This window comes from Gorilla gorilla, chromosome 18, assembly GCF_029281585.2.
Source record: "Gorilla gorilla gorilla isolate KB3781 chromosome 18, NHGRI_mGorGor1-v2.1_pri, whole genome shotgun sequence".
Taxonomy (NCBI): domain Eukaryota; kingdom Metazoa; phylum Chordata; class Mammalia; order Primates; family Hominidae; genus Gorilla; species Gorilla gorilla.
This window is the reverse complement of record NC_073242.2, coordinates 37,142,666-37,162,141: the sequence shown is the minus strand read 5'-3', so window position 1 is coordinate 37,162,141 and position 19,476 is coordinate 37,142,666. Positions and strand designations below refer to the sequence as shown.

Here is a 19,476-nt window from a genome sequence, read left to right as displayed (position 1 = left end):
CAGAATTTGTTTATTAGCTCTAACAAAGTTTTTTTCATAGATTCTTTAGGATTTTCTATAAAATCACCTCATCTATAAATGGAGATAGTTTTACTTCTTCCTTTCTGATTTGCTTGCTTTTTATTTTTCCTTGCCTCATGGCAAGAGCTTCCAGGCAAGAACTGGTGAGAGCTTCCAGTACAAGGCTGAATAGATGTGGCAAAAGTGGGCATCCCTTTCTTGTTTCTGATCTTAGAGGAAAAGCTTTTATTCTCTCACCATTGAGTATGATGTTGGCAGTGGGTTTTTTCATAGATGCCCTTTATCACGTTAATTGAGTTTCCTTCTATTCCTAGTTTGCTGAGTATTTTTATGATGAAGGGTGCTGAATTTTGTCAAATGCTGTTTTTACACCAGTTGAAATAATAATGTTTTCCTTTATTGTATTGATGTAGTGTATTAATTGATTTTCATAAGTTAAGCTAACCGTACATTCCTGGGATAAATCCCACCCGGTTATCCTTTTTATATATTTCTGAATTTTATTTGCTGGCATTTTCTTGAGGATTTTTATGTCTATATTCATAAGAGATATTAGTCTCTAGTTTTCTTGTGATGTCTTTGTCTGATTTTGATAGTAGGGTAATACTGGCCTCAGAATAAGTTGGGAGGTTTTCACTGTCATGACTTTTATAACCTAATTATAAGTAATTCTTGCCGGGTACAGTGGCTCATGCATGTAATCCCAGCACTTTGGGAGGCTGAGGTGGGTGGATCACCTAAGGTCAGGAGTTCGAGACCAGCCTGGCCAACATGGCAAAACCCCATCTCTACTAAAATTACAAAATTTAGCCAGGTGTGGTGGCTGTGTGTGTAATCCCAGCTACTTGGGAGGCTGAGGCACGAGAATCACTTGAACCCAGGAGGCAGAGGTTGCAGTGAGCCGAGATCATGCCACTGCACTCCAGCCTGGGTGATAGAGCAAGACTCTGTCAAAAAAAAAAAAAAAAAGAAAGAAAGAAAGAAAGAAAGAGGAAAGAAACAAAGAGAAAGAGAGAAAGAAAGAAACTCCTATAGTATTCCACAGGTCACATAGACCAACCCTGGTGCATTGTGGGAAGGGACTAAAAAGGGTGTGAACACCAGGAGTAGGATCACTGGGAACTATCTCACAGATGGCTGCCATAGCCACCAACTGACTAACATTCACTGAACACTTACTATGTGCCGGACATTGTGCTAAGCTCTTCACGTGGCTTATCTCCTTGAATCTTCCCAGCAACCTTATGAGGTAAGTAGGTACTGTTATTATTGCCATGTTACAGATGAAGAAATTGAGATACAGAGATTAGATTCACCAAACTGCCCAAACTCCCACAGCTATTAACTGGTGGAACCAGGAATCAAACTCAGTAGGGTGTGCATATAATATACTTTGGGTTGTTGTTGTTGTTGTTGTTGTTGTTGTTGTTGTTATTGTTGTTGTTTTGAGACAGGGTTTCACTCTTTCACCCAGGCTGGAGTGCAGTGGCGTGATCTCGGCTCACTGCAACCTCTGCCTCCTGGGTTCAAGCGATTCTCCTGCCTCAGTCTCCTAAGTAGCTGGGATTACAGGTGTGCACCACCATACCCGGCTAATTTTTGTATTTTTAGTAGAATAATTTTTGTATTTTTAGTTTCACTATGTTGGCCAGGCTGGTCTCGAACTCCTGACCTCAACTGATCCACTACCCTTGCCCTCCCAAAGTGCTGGGATTACAGGCGTGAGCCACCGCGTCTGGCTTTTTTTTTTTTTTTTTTTTTTAAAGAGACATGGTCTTGCTCCGTTGCCCAGGCTGGAGTGCAGAGGTGTCACCATAGCTCACTGCAGCTTCAACCTCCTGGGCTCAAGTGATCCTCCCACTTAAGCATCCTGAGTAGCTGGGACCACAGGCGCCCACCACCAAGTCCGGCTAAATTTTAATTTTTTTTTGTAGAGATGGGGGTCTCGCTTAGTTGCCCAGGCTGATCCCTAACTCCTGGCCTCAAGCAGTCCTCCCGCCTTGGCCTCCCAAAGTGTTGGGATTACAGGCGTGAGCCACCGCGCTCAGTCTGTGTATCCTGATTACTAAATGTTGGGGTGTCTCCTTAAATTCTGTGCCAGAAGCCAGTGCGTCACTCGCCCTACCCTAATTCCACCCATCCCGGTGACCCAATGTCCCCGTTCAACCTGCACCATGGCGCTTCCCAGCCCCGCTCCTAGCGCCTCCTCCCGCCCCTAGGGGTCGCCATCGCGCCGTCATTCCCTTCCTTCGATTCCCGGGCGAGACGCGCAGAAGGTGGGAGGAGGAGAGGCCCGCGCGTGTGCATGCGCATGGCGTGGACTCCCTCATCCTGGTCAGGGAGTGGAGGGGTTGGGTCTCAGGCGGCTGTTAGCGGAGTCCTCAGTGTCTCGGTCGTTTCTCCCTGTCTTGGTGAGGGCCAGGGGACAGGTCGGGGCAGTATTTGGGGGAAGCGAGAGGCAAGCAGGGCGGGCTGGATACGGAGCGCCCTATGACTGAGGTTAGGGAGGACGCCCGAGACCCCCGGCATCCTAGTCCTGGGCCTTGGGCTCCGGACGCCGGGCCAGGACTCCTCCAGCTCCCAGGGTCCCTTGCGGGGACCACGTTTCCCCACAGGCTCCGCGGCTGCCAGGTCCTCGCCACGTCCCCTTCCCGGAGCTACGCGCCCGGCTGGGTTCCGATCCGCCGTGTCTCTCGGGGGCGGCTCGCGGGGCAGGGGCCTCCCGGCTCGGCCGCACGCCCAAGTGTCATGCGGGACGTACGCGGGCACGGGACCTCACCGGGTAAGAGCGAGCGAAGGGGCCGGGCGCGGTGGCTCACGCCCGTAATCCCAGCACTTTGGGAGGCCGAGGCGGGCGGATCACGAGGTCAGGAGTTCGAGACCAGCGTGGCCAATATGGTGAAATCCCTTCTCTACTAAAAATGCAAAAATTAGCCGGGCGTGGTGGCGGACGCCTGTGGTCCCAGCTACTCGGGAGGCTGAGGCAGGAGAATCGCTTGAACCCGGGAGGCAGGGGTTGCAGTGAGCCGAGATCTCGCCACTGCACTCCAGCCTGGGGAACACAGCGAGACTCCGTCTCAAAAATAAATAAATAAATAAATAAATAAATAAATAAATAAATAAAATCGAGCGAAGGGCCGCAGCCCGGGCCCACCGCCTCCGCCTGAACACGCGCCTCCGCCGAGCCCCTCGACCCCGCGCCAGGCGAGGCTTGGTGGGGCGTTCCGTGGACCCCACACGCACGTCGGTGTTATCGGGAGGGAAGGGGCGGGCCAGCACCTCCACCGCCTTTGCGGCCGGCTGTCCACCCTCCATTCTCCTGCTGGAGCTGTTTCCCAGCGATTCTCCGGCAGTGCTGGCTGCAGCACACCCGGCCCGCCTTAAAATCTCAGCCGCCTCCCCCGTCCCGGAGTCCTCCCCTGGGTTCTGTCCTTAACCGCATCACCGACCCCACATACACACAGGCATGAACACCCATCTTTTCACACGCCCCGTTTGCTTTCTCAGAACTTAGCAGATACTCTTAAGCTGAGAGGGTTTGGTGAGGTTAAAATGTATCTTGTGACATTGAGTCCAGCAGTTCAGAGCCTTGAACACCTCAGTACATGGCCTTGACCTTAGTTTATTACTTCTGTATTCTGCCGGGCGCTGCGGCTCACGTCTGTAATCCCAGCACTTTGGGAAGCCAAAGCGGGAGGATCGCTTGAGCCCGAGTTGGAGAGTAGCATAGGCAACAATGAGATCCTGTCTACACTAATTATTTTTTTTTTTAAATTAGCCAGGTGTGGTGGTGCACACCTGTGATCCCAGCTGCTCAGGAGGCTGAGGGAGGACCGCTTGAGCCCAGGAGGTCGAGGCTGCAGTGAGCCATGATGGTGCCACTGCACTCCAGCCTGGATGATAGAAGGAGAGCCTGTTTCTAATACTAATAATAATCAATAATAATACTGTACGGTGTGCCCATTACTCAGGAGGCACTGTAGTAGAAGGATAAGCTGTGGCGGTAACTGAGGATAAACAGATAACCATTTAGCTAAAAAGGTTCTTAACCTTGGCTGTATGTTGTTACTCCTGGGTGCAGCACAGGCAAAATAATTTTGAAAGCTCCCAGGTAATCCTAATGTGCAGCTAGCACTGAGAACCACTGCTTTAACCCCTGGGAAGGTAGGTAGGGCCTAGGGTGGCCCGAAGCACTGGGCCGGGCACCTTCAGTAGGGAGCAGTCTCAACCCTTTATCCCTGTGAGTTACTCATATTGTAACATTTTCTGTGGGTTCCATGCTGTGAAAACAGGAAGCGCTGCCCTACAGTAACAAGCATGCTTGACAGCCCTTGTGTCAGATCATCCATTGGAAGAGAGGGGAATCAAATCACAAAAGGCCAACCGGAAAACACACTCATCTAGGGATGAGATTAGGAAAACCTGGGCAAGGCTGATGACAGGGAATGTAGGAGAGGAGTTATAGTCACAGGAAGAATGTTGAGTGATAGTAGAAAACTAGATGGAAATTTCTGGCAGCCTGTGGTACTTTTAATTGGCACAAGGACTGATTTCGGTAACAGGTCCCCACTGACTCCCAAAGGAGAGTTGCGGGAATTGCTGTGGTCTTCCTAGGGCCCTCAAGACCATGAATGGGCTGGAGTCTGGACCAGTCTCAGGCACTAGCAAATTGAACAGTAGCTCATTCATACTGGTATAAGAGCTGCTGCTTTATCGAGGCCAGAGGCCCTTTCTTATATGGGGCAGCAGCTGCGCTCCTGGGAATGATTCCTACATAAAAGATTCCACATGGAAAAAAAATAAGCTCTGTGCATTCCATGAAGATGCTCATTACAGCATTATCTCTACTAATGATCTATTCCAATAATAAAGGAAATGAATACAATATAATATGGTATTTCAAACAAAGCCATTAAAATAGATCATTATGAAAGAATGTGAATGAATGAGAAATGTTCATAAGTTAAAAAAATGCTTATTTTTCAGAGAGCAAAATTAGACTCGTCTGTTGCTTGGAATGGCTTCCTCTTGCTCTGTGTCTAAACTATGATTATGGAGTAGTTAAAATGCATATGCATGTTGGCAAAGCCTGAATAAAATATGCAAACGTGAAAATATTTTTTGTAGAGGAGATGAAATTATGGAGGAAGGAGTGTGTCTATTTCAAAATTGTCCTAATGAGAAGTATTGTGGCATAGTAGTTAAGAGGAAGCTCCCTGGAGCCAAAAATTTTTTTACCGTATGTATGGCTTTTCTAAATTATTTAAACTTTCTATGCCTCAGTTTCTTCATCTGTAAAATGGGGCAATTGTTAGTATCTTGGAGAGTTGTCGTGAGGTCTAACCAATATGTGGAAACTCTTAGAATAGTACCTGGCACGTAGTAAGTACACTGTAAGTCCTGGCTATTTCAACTCCGTATTATTTATAGCTTAATAAAATATTTTAAAGATAGTTGGCCAGTCAGCACTGATACTCCTGTCTACCTGTGTTACATCTCAGAAGAAGCTTAGCCTATCTGTGCTGACACTTACTGAAGTATAAGTTATATATAAAACACACCCATTTTAAGTGTACAGGTTGCTGGTTTTTGGTGAATGTGTACACAGGCATAACCATCATCACATTCAGGGTGCAGAACTTTGCTGTCACCCTCTCATGCCCCATGCAGTCAGCTGCTCTCTCCCTGACCCAGCCCCAGAGAACCACTGGTCTACTTTCTGCCCCTATGAGTAAGGTTTGCTTTTTGTAGAAATAGAATTTCACAGAAATTGAATCATATAGTATATATTCTCTTGTGTCTGGCTTCTCTGGTTTAACATAATTTTGAGATTCATCCATTGCTTGCAGGTAACAGCAGTTCCTCTTTGTTGCTAGTATTCTGTTACATGGGTAAACCACACTTTATTCTTCCACCCATTGATGGACATTTGGATGTTTCTAGCTTATGCCTATTATGAATAAAGCTGATATGCACATTTGTGAAAAAGTCTTTGTGTGGACATATGTTTTTATTTTCCTTGAGTAAATCCTAAGAGTAGAATTATTGAGTCATGTGGTAAGTGTACATTTAATTTACTGTTAACCAAAACTGGTTTCCAAAATGCCCAGGCCATTTTACATTTCCCCCAGCAATGTGTGAGACTCCATATCCTCAGGCAACAGTTAGCACCTTCAGTCTGCTCGATTTTAGTGGGTGCATAAGAGCACTCCTTGTGGTTTTAATTTGCATTTCCCAGGTGACTGATGATAGCACATCACTTTTTTTTGTATTATTATACTTTAAGTTCTAGGGTACATGTGCACAACGTGCAGGTTTGTTACATATGTATACATGTGCCATGTTGGTGTGCTGCACCCATTAACTCGTCATTTACATTAGGTATATCTGCTAATGCTATCCCTCCCCCCTCCCCCCACCCCACAACAGGCCCCGGTGTGTGATGTCCCCCTTCCTGTGTGCAGGTGTTCTCATTGTTCAATTCCCACCTATGAGTGGGAACATGCGGTGTTTGTTTTTTTGTCCTTGGGATAGTTTGCTGAGAATGAGCACATCACTTTTAAATGGTAGCTCACTTCTAGGGAAGGAAGGAGAGCGATGAGTCAAAAGAAGTTCCACTGTTTTTGAGCTTAGGTGTCCAAGAGAATAAAACTGGTGCCACCAACAAAAGTGAAATTAGGAGTCAGTGATTTTTTGGCATAGGGGTATTAAATTTGAAGTGATGGCAGGATGTTAAGGGGGAAATACCTGGGTGGCAGCATGCTTTGCAGGCTTGGAGCTCAGTGGGAGGTCAGGTCCTGAGATAAGAGCCAAGTATCCGCTGAGAGGTGAAGCACAAACGGGGAGAGAGAGAGAGATGAGACCCAAGGATCAAGCCAGGGATCAGAGTGGCCAGAAGCATCTGTTCCCCAGTCCCCATTTCCAAGTAATGGAAAATCCAGACTGACAGGCCTAATAGGCCTAAAAATAGATAAAATTAGCCCACTTATATATGGGCCACTGGAATACTTTCTAGTCCTATTGCAAACTCTACTCTTGGCTACTTTGATTGTTAAAATTGTAAATTAAAAGTTATCTATACCGTTTTTAAAAAAGAGTTTCAATATGGTTTGTGACAATCAGTTAATTATCTCTGTGGCCTGAGGGGCCCCCTTCTTTTAATCACCTTAACCAATAAAGCAATAATGTCTTTCCGAAGTTGATTCTTTTTGATGGTTTGTGTTTGGATGTTCAAGGTTAATGAGGAAATGATCCCTACCACACTTTTGTAATTTTAATACAGACAGGGTCTTGCTTTGTTGCCCAGGTTAGTCTCCTGGGCTCAAGGATCCTCTGGCCTCAGCCTCCCAAAGTGCTAGGATTATAGGCATGAGCCACTGTGCCCAGCCTTTTGCTACACTTTCATTCAGGATAAAGATGGTAATATCCAAGACTACTGAAAGTCTTATAACCCCAATCCAAATTTTAAAATAAATCTTACTATTAAGAAGCATTGATTGGCCATGTGCAGTGGCTCACGCCTGTAATCCCAGCACTTTGGGAGGCTAAGGTGGGTGGATCACGAGGTCAGGAGTTTGAGACCAGCCTGACCAACATGGTGAAATCCTGTCTCTACTAAAATACAAAAAAAAATTAGCCGGCCATGGTGGCAGGCGCCTGTAATCCCAGCTACTCGGGAGGCTGAGGCAGGAGAATCGCTTGAACCCGGGTGGCAGAGGTTGCAGTGAGCCGACATAGATAGCACCACTGCACTCCAGCCTGGGTGACAGAGCAAGACTCCCTCTCAAAAAAAAAAAAAAAAAAAAAAAAAGAGCATTGATTATAGGAGGCCGGGCATGGTAGCTCATGCTTGCAATCCCAGCACTTTGGGTGGCCCAGGTGGGCCAACCGCTTGAGCCCAGGAGTTTGAGAGCAGCTTGGGCAACATGATAAAAACTAGCTTCTACCAAAAAAAAAAAAAAAAAATGCTGGGCCTAGTGGGACTACAGTCCCAGCTGCTTGAGAGACTGAAGTGGGAGGATCACTTGAGCCAGAGAGGCAAAGGTTGCAGTGATCAGAGATCGTACTACTGCATTCCAGCCTGGGCAACAGAAATAGACCCTGTCTTTAAAAAAAAAAAAAAAAAAAAAAAAAGAAGGAAAGAAAAAGTAAAATAGTAATAAAGAAGCATTGATTATAGGATTCTGAAAGCAAAGTCTCCTTTGCAGTTTGTAGTAAAATTTTTCTGTGGTTTTCTCTCCCTCTAGAGAGAATGATGGCTCTGGGATCTGAAATCTTTCCTTTCGCAGGAACTGGACACGGCAGTGAGGACCAGCGTATCCAAGAGGATGGACTTAGTGATGGGGAACACCTAGGGACATGCCCGAGAGCCTCAAGAAACACCTTCAGATGACATTGCCCAGCGTCTTACATTAGAGAACTCTCCAGACAGCCCCCGAGGCCTGGGGCCGGGTGCTGCTCCCAGACTGTGAGCTCGTGGCCACGGGAAGCCTGAGTGCGGCAGAGGCCCCGCAGCTGCGCCAAGTGCGGCAAAGCCTCCCGTACAGTTACTCCCTGAGCGGTCATCTCCGAAGCCCTGCTCATGAGAAGCCTCCCCTTTGCCCTGACTGTGGAAAGCCTTTCAGCCAGAGCTCCTACCTGCTGCAGCACCGGCAGATTTACCCAGGGCCGTCAGCCCTGCAAGTGCGAGGCCTGAGGGAGGGGTTTTACTCAGAGCGCATCCCTCCTCCAGCACTGGCGGGTCCACAGCGACTGGTGAGAGACCTTGTCGCTGTCCCCAGTGCGGCAAGACCTGCTGTGGCCGCTCCAACCTCATCAAGCACCAGCGAGTCCACTCGGGAGAAGCCATTCGTCTGCGGGAGTGCGGCAAGGGTTTAGCGGCCAGCTCTGCTGCTGGCTCACCAAGGAGCACACACTGGCCGAAGCCCTGCGTCTGTCCCCAGTACCAGCAGGTTTTTGGGGACCGGTGGAAGCTGATCGACCAGTGAATTCACACAGGAGAGTGTCCCTTCTGCTGCTGCAGCTGCGGTGACAGTGTCAATGAGAAGACCTCCCTCTCCCAGCGCGTCCTTCCGCACCCAGGGGAGAAGACCTGCAGGGGTGGGAGCGTGGAGAGCGTCAGCCTCGCACCCAGCTCAGTCGCCCCGGACAGCACCTCCGGGCTCCGGCCCTGTGGGAGCCCCGGGTCCTTCCTTCAACATCTGCCCCCATCCACACTCCTGCCCCGACCTCCCTTCCTTTATCCTGGCCCCCCACTCAGTCTCCAGCCTCTGGTTCCATCCGGCCTTCCCGCAGTGCCTGCAGTGCCTCCGGGAGGCCTGGAAGTTGCCCAGGTTCCGCCAGCCACCCAGCCGGCAGCTCAGCAGGAGGGGGCGATGGGGCCCAGAAGCTGTGCGAGCGCGGGACGGGACTCGCGGGAGGCGGTTCAGGCCCCAGGCTACCCTGAGCCCGCCCGGAAGGCCTCGCAGAACAGAGCGGCCCGACCGCTCGGCGAGGCCAGGGCCAGGCTTCAGCGACAGTGCCGAGCTCCTCCGCCGCCCTCGAACCCACACTGGAGAGGAGCCCTACCAGTGTTTCCGGTGTGGAAGGCCTCCAGCCGGAGGTCCAACCTGGCCCGACACTGAAGAACCAGCGTGCTGCAGCCCTGGATGGAATAGTTGCAGCCGCCGGTGGACTGTGGATCTGAGATGCAGTCCCCTCCCTCCACACAGACCCGCTCAGGACGGCTTTTCTGTATGGCAGATCTTTCTCAGAAGTGCTGGGGGCTATTTTGTTTGTTTTTTTCCCCTGAATTCTCGCTCCTTTCCCTTATACATTAAGGGATTTAGGCAGGTGCGGCTGCGGGCGGTGGTGAGAGACAGAGTGAGACCCTGTCTCTCTAAAATAACTAAAATAACAAAAGGATTTAGGTAGGTAGTAGGCAAAGGTATATTATCGAAGTAACAATAATATACAAGGTATATTCTTGATGTGGACAGGAATAATATTGTGTTATCTTAATATTAGTGATTAATATTATTTCTCCTTTTTTTTTTTCTTGAGACGGAATCATGCTCTTTTGACCTAGGCTGCAGTGCAGCGGCATGATCTCTGCTCACTGCAACCTCCATCTCCCGGGTTCAAGCCATTCTTCTACCTCAGCCTTCTGAGTAGCTGGGATTACAAGTGCCCACCACCACGCCCAGTTAATTTTTGTATTTTTAGTAGAGAGGGGGTTTGACCATGCTGGCCAGGCTGGTCTCGAACTCCTGACCTCAGGTGATCCGCCCACCTCAGCCTCCCAAAGTGCTGGGATTATAGGCATGAGCCACAGCACCCGGCCTCTCTCGTGCTTTTTAGATAAGTATTTTTAAAAGTGTTTGTTGGTTGTCGGCTGGGCGCGGTGGCTCACGCCTGTAATCCCAGCACTTTGGGAGGCAGAGGAGGGCGGATCACGAGGTCAGGAGATCGAGACCATCCTGGCTAACACGGTGAAACCCCGTCTCTACTAAAAAAAATACAAAAAATTTAGCCGGGCGTGGTGGCGGGCTCCTGTAGTCCCAGCCAAGCTGGAGGCTGAGGCGGGAGAATGGCGAATGGCGTGAACCCGGGAGGCGGAGCTTGCAGTGAGCCGAGATCGCGCCACTGCACTCCAGCCTGGGCGACAGCGAGACTCCGAATCAAAAAAAAAAAAAGTGTTTGTTGGTTGTCTTAACGATGTGCTATTAGAGTGAGGAAAAAAAGTTACCCTATGAGAATTTAAACTGCATGAAAGTCTGTGGTAGCATTACTGGTTCGGTTTCCAAGCTTGCTACCTCAGTCCTTGATGCCTCTTTCTCCCAATCCAAGTAGTATCAGGCACTGCCGTCTACTTGTTGTACCTCAGAAGAGTTTTTCGACAGCACCCCGTGCCCTGTGTGGCCCGTGCTCTCTCACAGGTGCAAGTCCTGTCATCATGAGCCTGGACTGTTGCAGAAGACTCCTAGCCAATCTCCCCTGCTTCCCGCCTCTGCATTCTGGTTCAGCATCCATAGAACCTACCAGTTATTATAGATTCCTCCCTCAGACTCCAGACTCCAGACTCCAACACTAAATCTGATGTCAGTCTCCTGCCCGAAAGGATCTCCTGCCTGCCACTCCCACCCCTCCACCCCCTCCGCTGACCCCAGCAGGGCCTACAGAACAGGGTTCAAATGCTTTAGCGTGGCATGCATGCTTCTCCATTGGGCTTCACCTGACCTCTGTGCCTTTGCTGGCCAGGGCCTCCTGCACCTCTGTGTCTTTGCACTTATTTCTTTCCACTGCCCAAAATGACCTTTCCCCTTTTCTGTCTCCCAGACTTGCCCTACTCATTCATATGAGCCCCACTTCCACTTAGAGACTGCCCCACCTCTTGTGTCACACCTGACGTGGTGAGTGCTCCAGTGGCATTAAGAACATAGGGCATGTCTGTCTGGTAACCTGTCTATCTCCCCAGCAGACTGAGCTCCACGAGAGCAGAGACCCTGGTGCAGGGCCTGGCTCACAGTGGGTGCTCAATTAATATTACTTATGTGAAGGAACCACTTCCAGCTGCTCAAGTATTCTATGCTAAAACTTGGGTTTCTTTCATCCTTGTTGTCCTCCCAAGATACAATGTGTACATAATTGGAAAGTTAGCCAAGGTGACTATGAAGGTGACCCCACCCAATCAATCTATGTCTTCCTGGTTACTGTGCCTGTCATTCGATGATTCCATGGTTATGTCTATAGTGATAACAGAAAAAAGCAACTGAAAACAATATTGTTTACTCGGGTCTCGTGCATCTCCTCCACACATTTGTAGAAATGAGATTACCACAAATTGCCAAGACGGTTACATCAAATTTTCAGCAGCATCAGTCATAGGACAAAAAGGCCTTTGAGTGTATTTTTAATAATCAGCATTTACTGGTGGCAAAATACTGGTTTAGAAAATATCTGAGATTATGGTCAGGCACGGTAGCTCACGCTGGTAATCCCAACACTTTGGGAGGCTGAGGCAGGTGGATCACCTGAAGTCAGGAGTTCAAGACCAGTCTGGCCATAATTTCAGATGGTGAGATTATAGTGAAACCCCATCTCTACTAAAAATGCAAAAATTAGCTGGGCGTGATGGCACACATCTACAATTCCAGCTACTCAGGAGGCTGAGGCTGCAGTGAGCTGAGATCGCACCACTGCACTCTAGCCTGGGCGACACAGTGAGACTCTGTCTAAAAAAAAATCTGAGATTAATAGGTTGCCATTTTAGGAGCTCTTTATAGACCAGCTGGCCTGGTGGTCCTGGTTCCGTAATATGTGAAGTAAAGGTCTCGCAGGGGAGCACCAGTTTCAAACTCTGTCCTAGTTTGCAGCCTTGGCTGGAGTGACCCCAGTCATGAGGCAAACTGAGCACAAGTGTGCAAGTGTCATGGATTCAGCCAGAACATCAGTGTTCCCAGCATCAGACACAGATTCGGGAGAAATCAAGTCACAGTGTAGAGATGTATTGTGATGTGTCACTACACTATTATGAAATGGAAGAAAATAAAATTACAAGCCTCAACCTTTAAACATTTAGCAACTTGGGCTGTATCTCAATGTGTAATTTATTTGTCTCACTTCATTTTCACAAACATTAAATCCCTTCATATCAAGTGCCTATGAGGTTTAATTCATTAAAGGCATGCATACTCCAGAATGTTTATTAAATACATTTCTATCATTTCTACAAAAGAAGCCCCAAAACTTCAATAAAATATGGATCACAGTACAGGGGAACAGAAGTCAGAAATGTGCTGGTAAAAGTTTAGAGATGTGGTATAGCTTCACAAAAAATGTTTAACAATAAATTAGGACTTAAAGCCCCATTTCTAACTGGCTTTTACGAATAGGGGATTTGTTATTTCACATAACTGAAAAGTCTTAAGAGTTCAGCTCTTTCTCAATTCCGGCACATCTTGACTCAGGGATTCACGTAATATTAACAAGGCTAGATCTCCCATTTTTCAGGTCTGCTCTGAAAATGGCTTCAATATTGGCTTCAATTGAAGGCCCCAGCCTGAGGCTCCAGCAGCTCCAAGTCCAGTTGAAGTATAATTGTTTCAACAGTCCAAGAGACAGGCCTGAAAATTGGAACTCATGGACTTGTGCCCCTCCCTACAACAATCATCCCAGCCTGGGCAACACAGTGAGACCCATCTCTACAAAAAATTAAAAAATCAGCTGAGCATAGTGGTTTGTGCCTATAATCCCAGCTACTTGGTAGGCTGACATAGGAGGAATGCTTGAGCCCAGGAGTTCGAGGCTGCAGTGAGCTCTGAACACACCACTGCACTCCAGCCTGGGTGACAGAGCCAGACTCTGTCTCAAAACAAAATACAAAAAACAATCACTACGGCCAGGTGGGGTGGCTCACGCCTATAATCCCAGCACTTTGGGAGGCCGAGGCAGGCAGATCACTTGAGGCCAGAAGTTCGAGACCAGCCTGGCCAACATGGTGAAACCCCATCTCTACTAAAAATACAAAAAAGTAGCCAAGCATGGTGGTGTGCACCTGTAATCCCAGCTATTCAGGAGGCTGAGGCTGAATAATCACTTGAACATGGGAGACAGGGGTTGCAGTGTGCCAAGACTGCACCACTGCACTCCAGCTTGGGGGACAGAGTGAGACTCTGTCTCAAAAAAAAAAAATCACTATGGCCTGGAGAATAGAATGCTCTGATTGGGTAGGCCTGGATCATGTGGCCCTTCTTGAAGCTAGAGGGAGTCAACCCCACTTGAACTTGAACTGAGAATAAGGGGTGCAGGGGTGTGTGTGTCAGTATCAGAAAAGAAGGCATAGATATATTGGTCATATGACACAAAACAGTAGACATCCACTATTACATAGCCACTGGCCCCTCCCAAGTGCAGAGGGAGCTCAGAGCCCCATTTATTTAGAGTCTATGTTCCTGTTGCCTCTGGACCCCACCCCAATGCTGTCTGAGCTCCATCTCTCTGTACCTGTTCGTTCTAGCTAACCCATGTCCTGTATCACCATACAGTTGTTTTTCCAGGACAATTCTAATTTCAAATACGCTGTCCCTAGGGCCCCCATAAACATTTATACTTAGTAGATCACATGTAATCGATCTTTGCTTTAGAAAATGTGGTCATGGTATGCAGCATCCCAGGAAGAGGACACAAGAGAAACTGACCCTGAGTCATGCCTCCACCTCCTTCACCACCAACAGCTGAGATACTCTGAACAGAGGCTGAGGTGCTGCCTTCCGGGGTTTATTTAGCACCTGGTGAGTTTGTTCTTCCCTCTGCCTAAAGTGGAGGAAAAATTAAACCTCTAGAAACTGAAAGTGTTGGCAGCAGCCAGGTTAAGAACTGTGTGAGTGAGAACTTACAGAAACAATGGTGAGTGCACAGCCTGGAAGAGACAGCTCTGCACACCCTCTAGAGAGGCAGGTAAGATGGTGACAGGCCCAGAAAAGCACAGACCACCTGAGCGGAGGTCTCTGGGTATCTGGGCAAGTGCACCTCGTGATGGTGACAGCAGCCCAGGACAGAAGTGGCCCTCCTCAGGGCATTCTTGACATCCCAGCAAGAAAACCTCTCCACAGGAGCTCCCAAGCTGAGAACAAAGGGATGGGAATTCCCAGGGAATTGTTTGGCAGCAACCAGAAAAACTCTGAGGGGCCATTTAGGGGAGAAAAGAAACCTAGAACCTTTTCTTCCTTTTTTCCTTCTTTTTTTTTTCTTGAGAGAGTCTTACTCTGTCGCCCAGGCTGAAGTGCAGTGGCACAATCTTGGCTCACTACAACCACCACCTCCTGGGATCAAGCGATTCTCCTGCCTCAGCCTCCCGAGTAGCTGGGATTACAGGCACGGGCCACCACACCCAGCTAATTTTTGTATTTTTAGTAGAGATGGGGTTTCACCATGTTGGCCAGGCAGGACTCAAACTCTTGACCTCAAGTGATCCGCCCTCCTCATTCTCCCAAAAGTGCTGGGATTACAAGCGTGGGCTGCTATGCCAGGCCTCTAGAACTTTGTCAAGTAAAAATACCTGTCTTCATGTCTGTTTTCTCCAGGAGCCATTATCTTATATACGTAGGGAGGGGGCTATGTGTAGAGGGAGATGCCAGGTATCTTTAACTGGAATAGGGCCCCATCTTCTCTGCAACAATGCCAAAGTCCAGCTGGGAAAAAAACTGTAGGAAGAATTCTATTATAGCTCAGTGAGAGCTCAGGAATAATTTTTGTAACACTGTATAACATTTGACTGCTCAAGGAGGTTATTTTTTTAAAAAAAGTAATAGCAGCAGCTTAAAGTTGGGTGGAACATACTGTTCAGTTTATTACCAATGAGAAACAGGTATAGAGCCCCTTCTTGAAAATGTTATCTTCCTCGTTTTTCTTTTATATATTAAATTCAGATTATATGTCTATATAATTCATTCTTCTTTTGTATATTAAGTTCATATTAGTACATCAGCCCTTGATCAAAGCTAGAAGCTTCCTATTGGATTGTAATTCTGAAAAGGCATTGCTGTAGGGTTAACCAAAGTAACAAGGTTCAAGCATTCATTACATACATATTTTTAGAACACCTCCTTCATGCCAAGGTCCCTGCCCGTTGCTGAGGACAGAACAGGCAGATGTCATCCCTGCCTGGTCTTGTGGCTTTCTTGTGACCTGCTTTGATAGAGGGTTCACACCAGCCCTGTCTAGGCTTGCTTTCTCCAAGCAGTCATATTTTTCAGATTGAAATAATGCACTTTGCAGTAGACACCTGTCAGGCTTGTGGCTGCCTGGAACCTTTTGAATACTCATCCTAGACCTGGAGATTTTCCCTACAATTCCTGCCTCCCTAAGGCAGAATCCAGAGCTCAGTTTCCCATCCCCTCCTGCAGCTGGGGGACCTAGGGGTTGCCAGTTGGTGCAATCACATAATTCTTTCAGAAAAGAGCGACCCAGGATACAGGTTTCATGAAGAATCTGTTTTCAAGAGGGGATGAGGGTGGAAAATTCTGGCTTTCCAGGGCAGCCTTAATGAAGCTTTTGGCATCCAGGGTCCAGCAGTGTGAGCTGTGGGGGTGTCACTGCAGCTGGCCAACGGAATGACTTGTTTCTGACTGTGCAGACTGTAGGCATCTCTGGCTATACCAGACATAGTAAGCTACCTAAGATTCTCAATTACTTATCTTCTAAAACTAGTAAGAGTTGAGTTCTGTTCTTTGCAAAGAACTGTGACTAATACATATACTGAACTACTGTTACCTGCCAAAATCCAGGTTGACACATTCCTACCTTATATAAACTTCATAAAAATGATGTAAGGGCCGGGTGTGGTGGCTCATGCCTGTAATCCCAGCACTGTGGGAGGCTGAGGCGGGAGGATCACGTGAGCTCAAGAGTTCCACACCAGCCTGGACAATATAGTGAGATCCCCGTCTCCATTATTTAAAAAATCTTTTAAGGTACGAATTATTATACATTTTACAGCTGAAAACACTGAGACTCAAAAAGACACTTAATTCATTCTACAAATATTTATTAAAGCCCAATTGTGTGCCAGCCACCAGGCATAGAATAGGGAACAAAATAGTTTCCCTGCAACTATATAAAAAGAATGGCATATTGTACTTAAATGCCTCCTTGCCAAAATAAGAGGCACAGGACAACAGCTGTCTGGAGACGACCTCAAGCCAGTCAGGCCCCATTTTAAATATAGAAACCCCTAAGAATAGCCGCCAGTGCTCCAGACTCAACAGGTGATTGGCCCAGAGAGGGGAGGTGACCCCAGGCCCCAGGAAAGGGAGCGAGGACAGCGCTGGTTCCCGGCTCCCCGCACCACCATGGCTTTGCCTCTGAGGCCCCTGACCCGGGGCTTGGCCAGCGCTGCCAAAGGAGGCCACGGAGGAGCAGGAGGTGAGTGGGGAGCGGGCGGATCCCGGGGCTCCCCTACCCTGCCCACCTGTTCCCGGGCCCGCCGCCCCAGGACCGCCGCGCTCACCCCGCTCCGTCCGCAGCTCGCACCTGGCGTCTGCTGACCTTCGTGCTGGCGCTGCCCAGCGTGGCCCTCTGCACCTTCAATTCCTATCTCCACTCGGGCCACCGCCCGCGCCCCGAGTTCCGTCCCTACCAACACCTCCGCATCCGCACCAAGGTACGCGGGACGGGCGCGCGGGCGGCACGGGGGTGCTGCGGGGGCGGGGGAGGTGCTGCGGGGGCGGGGGAGGTGCTGCGGGGGCGGGGGAGGTGCTGCGGGGGCGGGGGAGGTGCTGCGGGGGCGGGGGAGGTGCTGCGGGGGCGGGGGAGGTGCTGCGGGGGGGGGTGCGCGCGGGGCGGGGCGCGGACTCCGGACTCACGGCGCTCACGCGCGCTCCCTCCTCCGTTCTCTCCACAGCCCTACCCCTGGGGGGACGGCAACCACACTCTGTTCCACAATAGCCACGTGAACCCTCTGCCCACGGGCTACGAACACCCCTGAGGCCCCGGACGCCCCCGGGCACAATAAAGGTGTGAAGCTTCGAGTCTGCGGCTCTGTGGGGAGGGCGGGGCCGCGGGGAGCGCGCCCAGAGGCGCCCGCTCCGCGCATGCGCCCAGCTTGGTAAGCGCTCCTGCTCCGCGCATGCGCCAGCGCGGTGGGCGCTCCACGTGCTTTTCCCACGTCGCTGATAGGGAGGTGCTCGAGGGAGCCTCCTCCACTCACAGGTAGGCGATCCCAGCTCCCTGTCTCTCACCTGGTAATAATGAGGCCTCTCTCTCACACACACCTATTAATAATTAGGGCTCTAGGCTGTAATGGGCTTCCCCGTACACCAAATCCTCACAGTAACGCTGGGAGCAGGTTATAAATTTAGTTCACCTTCTCCAGAGGAGGACCTGAGATTCTTGGGAATTAAATGACTTGTCCAAGTTCCGGCAGCTCGGCAGAGCCCCCATGGGAGCCCAGGGCTGCAGATCCTGAAGTCCCACTTCTTGCCTGACACCTGAGCTGCTGGTGTCTGTGTGAATCCCAGCTCTCTGGATTTCAGACGGAGGCTCCACAGTCCTGTGTGTGAGGCCTTGGGACCTAATGCTGGATTTGGAATCTTTTGATAATTCTCTATAAATCTTTCTTAATGAGTCTTCTATATGGGAAATCACATGCTCCTAGCCTGGCTCTCCTGGCTTCTGAGTACCTCATTCAAGGGGGACAGGAGTTCAAATGAGCTCTGGACATTTCTTCACCTCCTAGGACAGCCTGCCCACTTACCATTACGGAGGAACCTGAAGTGTGTGAAGAAACCCATGACCAATGCATGCCTGCATGCACGTGCATGCACATGCACACACACACACACACACACACACTCTTTGACCCTCTCCCCTGATACACACCTCTCAGCCCCATCAAGAAACGATGACCTCAGGCTCCCATCACCATAGAAAGTGAAAAAACTTTTTCAATGCCCACAAATAGGTTCCCCTGACTATTCCCAGAGAGGCACTCAGGTCCCTGGGTTATAGCTCTTCCACGCAAGGAAAGTGTGCTATAAACATCCTCATTTCATGTGACAATTCTTAAGCATATGAAAATTTATGCTGGCACCATGCCTGCTTCTGTAAAAAGTGGGTCATTGCTGAAAAAGATGGACAGATATGTAAAAACATTACAATCTCTATCTCTCCGAGAAGGTGCTTAGCACCTGGTAGGTTGCTTAGGCCAGTGCAGATCTATGCAGAAGTTGTTTCCATGTAAGTTGATTTATGGTTGCAAGCAAGACCAGCCACAGTGGTAGAGATAAACAGGAAAGTGGATTATTAGGACAAAGGCACATTTGGGGCCACACAGCTGAAATCGTCCCCACTGAATGTGGCAGTGTCTTCAGGCTTGTTCTCCAGCATTTCCTTGTAGTGGCGTTTGAAGAAGCCAAGCTATCAGGGGAAATAAATTAGAAAAGCTGGGTAAGTCCGGGCCCGGTGGCTCACACCTGTAATCTCAGCACTGTGGGAAGCTGAGGAAGGTGGATCACCTGAGGTCAGAAGCTGGAGACCAGCCTGGCCAACATGGTGAAACCCCGTCTCTACTAAAAATACAAAAATTAGCTGGGTGTGGTGGTGCGCCTGTAATCCCAGCTACTCAGGAGGCTGAGGCAAGTGAATCGCTTGAACCCGGGAGGCAGAGGTTGCCATGAGCCAAGATCATGCCACTGCACTCCAGCCTGGGCAAGAGAGCAAGACTCCATGTAAAAAAAAAAAAAAAGAAGAAGAAAAAGAAAAGAGAAAGAAAAGAAAGAAAAGCTGGGTAAGAGGGCAGGGAAGAAAATTGGGAATAATAAGAAGCTGAGAGAGAAGAGGAGGCAACAACTAAGCTAACTTACGTTTGTGTGCGAGAACATTTATGTGAACAACTATCATATATTGAGCATCTGCTGGCCCCGAGCACAGTAGGTACACACACGACCCGTGGCAGGACAGCATAGATCCAGGCAGATC

General features: G+C 49.0%; 3 protein-coding genes across 3 annotated transcripts in view; 2 read left to right on the top strand and 1 right to left on the bottom strand.

Annotated features, from left to right (window-relative positions):
• The first annotated feature begins 1,816 nt into the window (after positions 1 to 1,816).
• On the top strand, positions 1,817 to 12,573 carry ZNF843 (zinc finger protein 843). Its single transcript, XM_055365982.2, is given in 3 exon segments — positions 1,817 to 2,803; positions 8,268 to 9,021; positions 9,023 to 12,573. Coding segments are annotated over 2 exon segments (1,041 nt in total). The 5' UTR covers positions 1,817 to 2,803; positions 8,268 to 8,602; the 3' UTR covers positions 9,645 to 12,573.
• A 4,179-nt stretch (positions 12,574 to 16,752) lies between these two features.
• On the top strand, positions 16,753 to 17,526 carry COX6A2 (cytochrome c oxidase subunit 6A2). The gene is made up of 3 exons (XM_004057558.5): positions 16,753 to 16,923; positions 17,025 to 17,161; positions 17,402 to 17,526. Exons 1-3 carry the CDS (start codon positions 16,851 to 16,853, stop codon positions 17,483 to 17,485), a joined length of 294 nt encoding a protein of 97 aa, XP_004057606.1. The 5' UTR covers positions 16,753 to 16,850; the 3' UTR covers positions 17,486 to 17,526.
• A 1,022-nt stretch (positions 17,527 to 18,548) lies between these two features.
• Positions 18,549 to 19,476, bottom strand: part of ITGAD (integrin subunit alpha D) — a 43,943-nt gene continuing 43,015 nt past the window's right edge. The window contains exon 31 of the mRNA XM_004057557.5: positions 18,549 to 18,915. Coding sequence (XP_004057605.2) covers positions 18,802 to 18,915 — 114 coding nt within the window. The 3' untranslated portion in view covers positions 18,549 to 18,801. The remainder of the gene's footprint in view (positions 18,916 to 19,476) is intronic.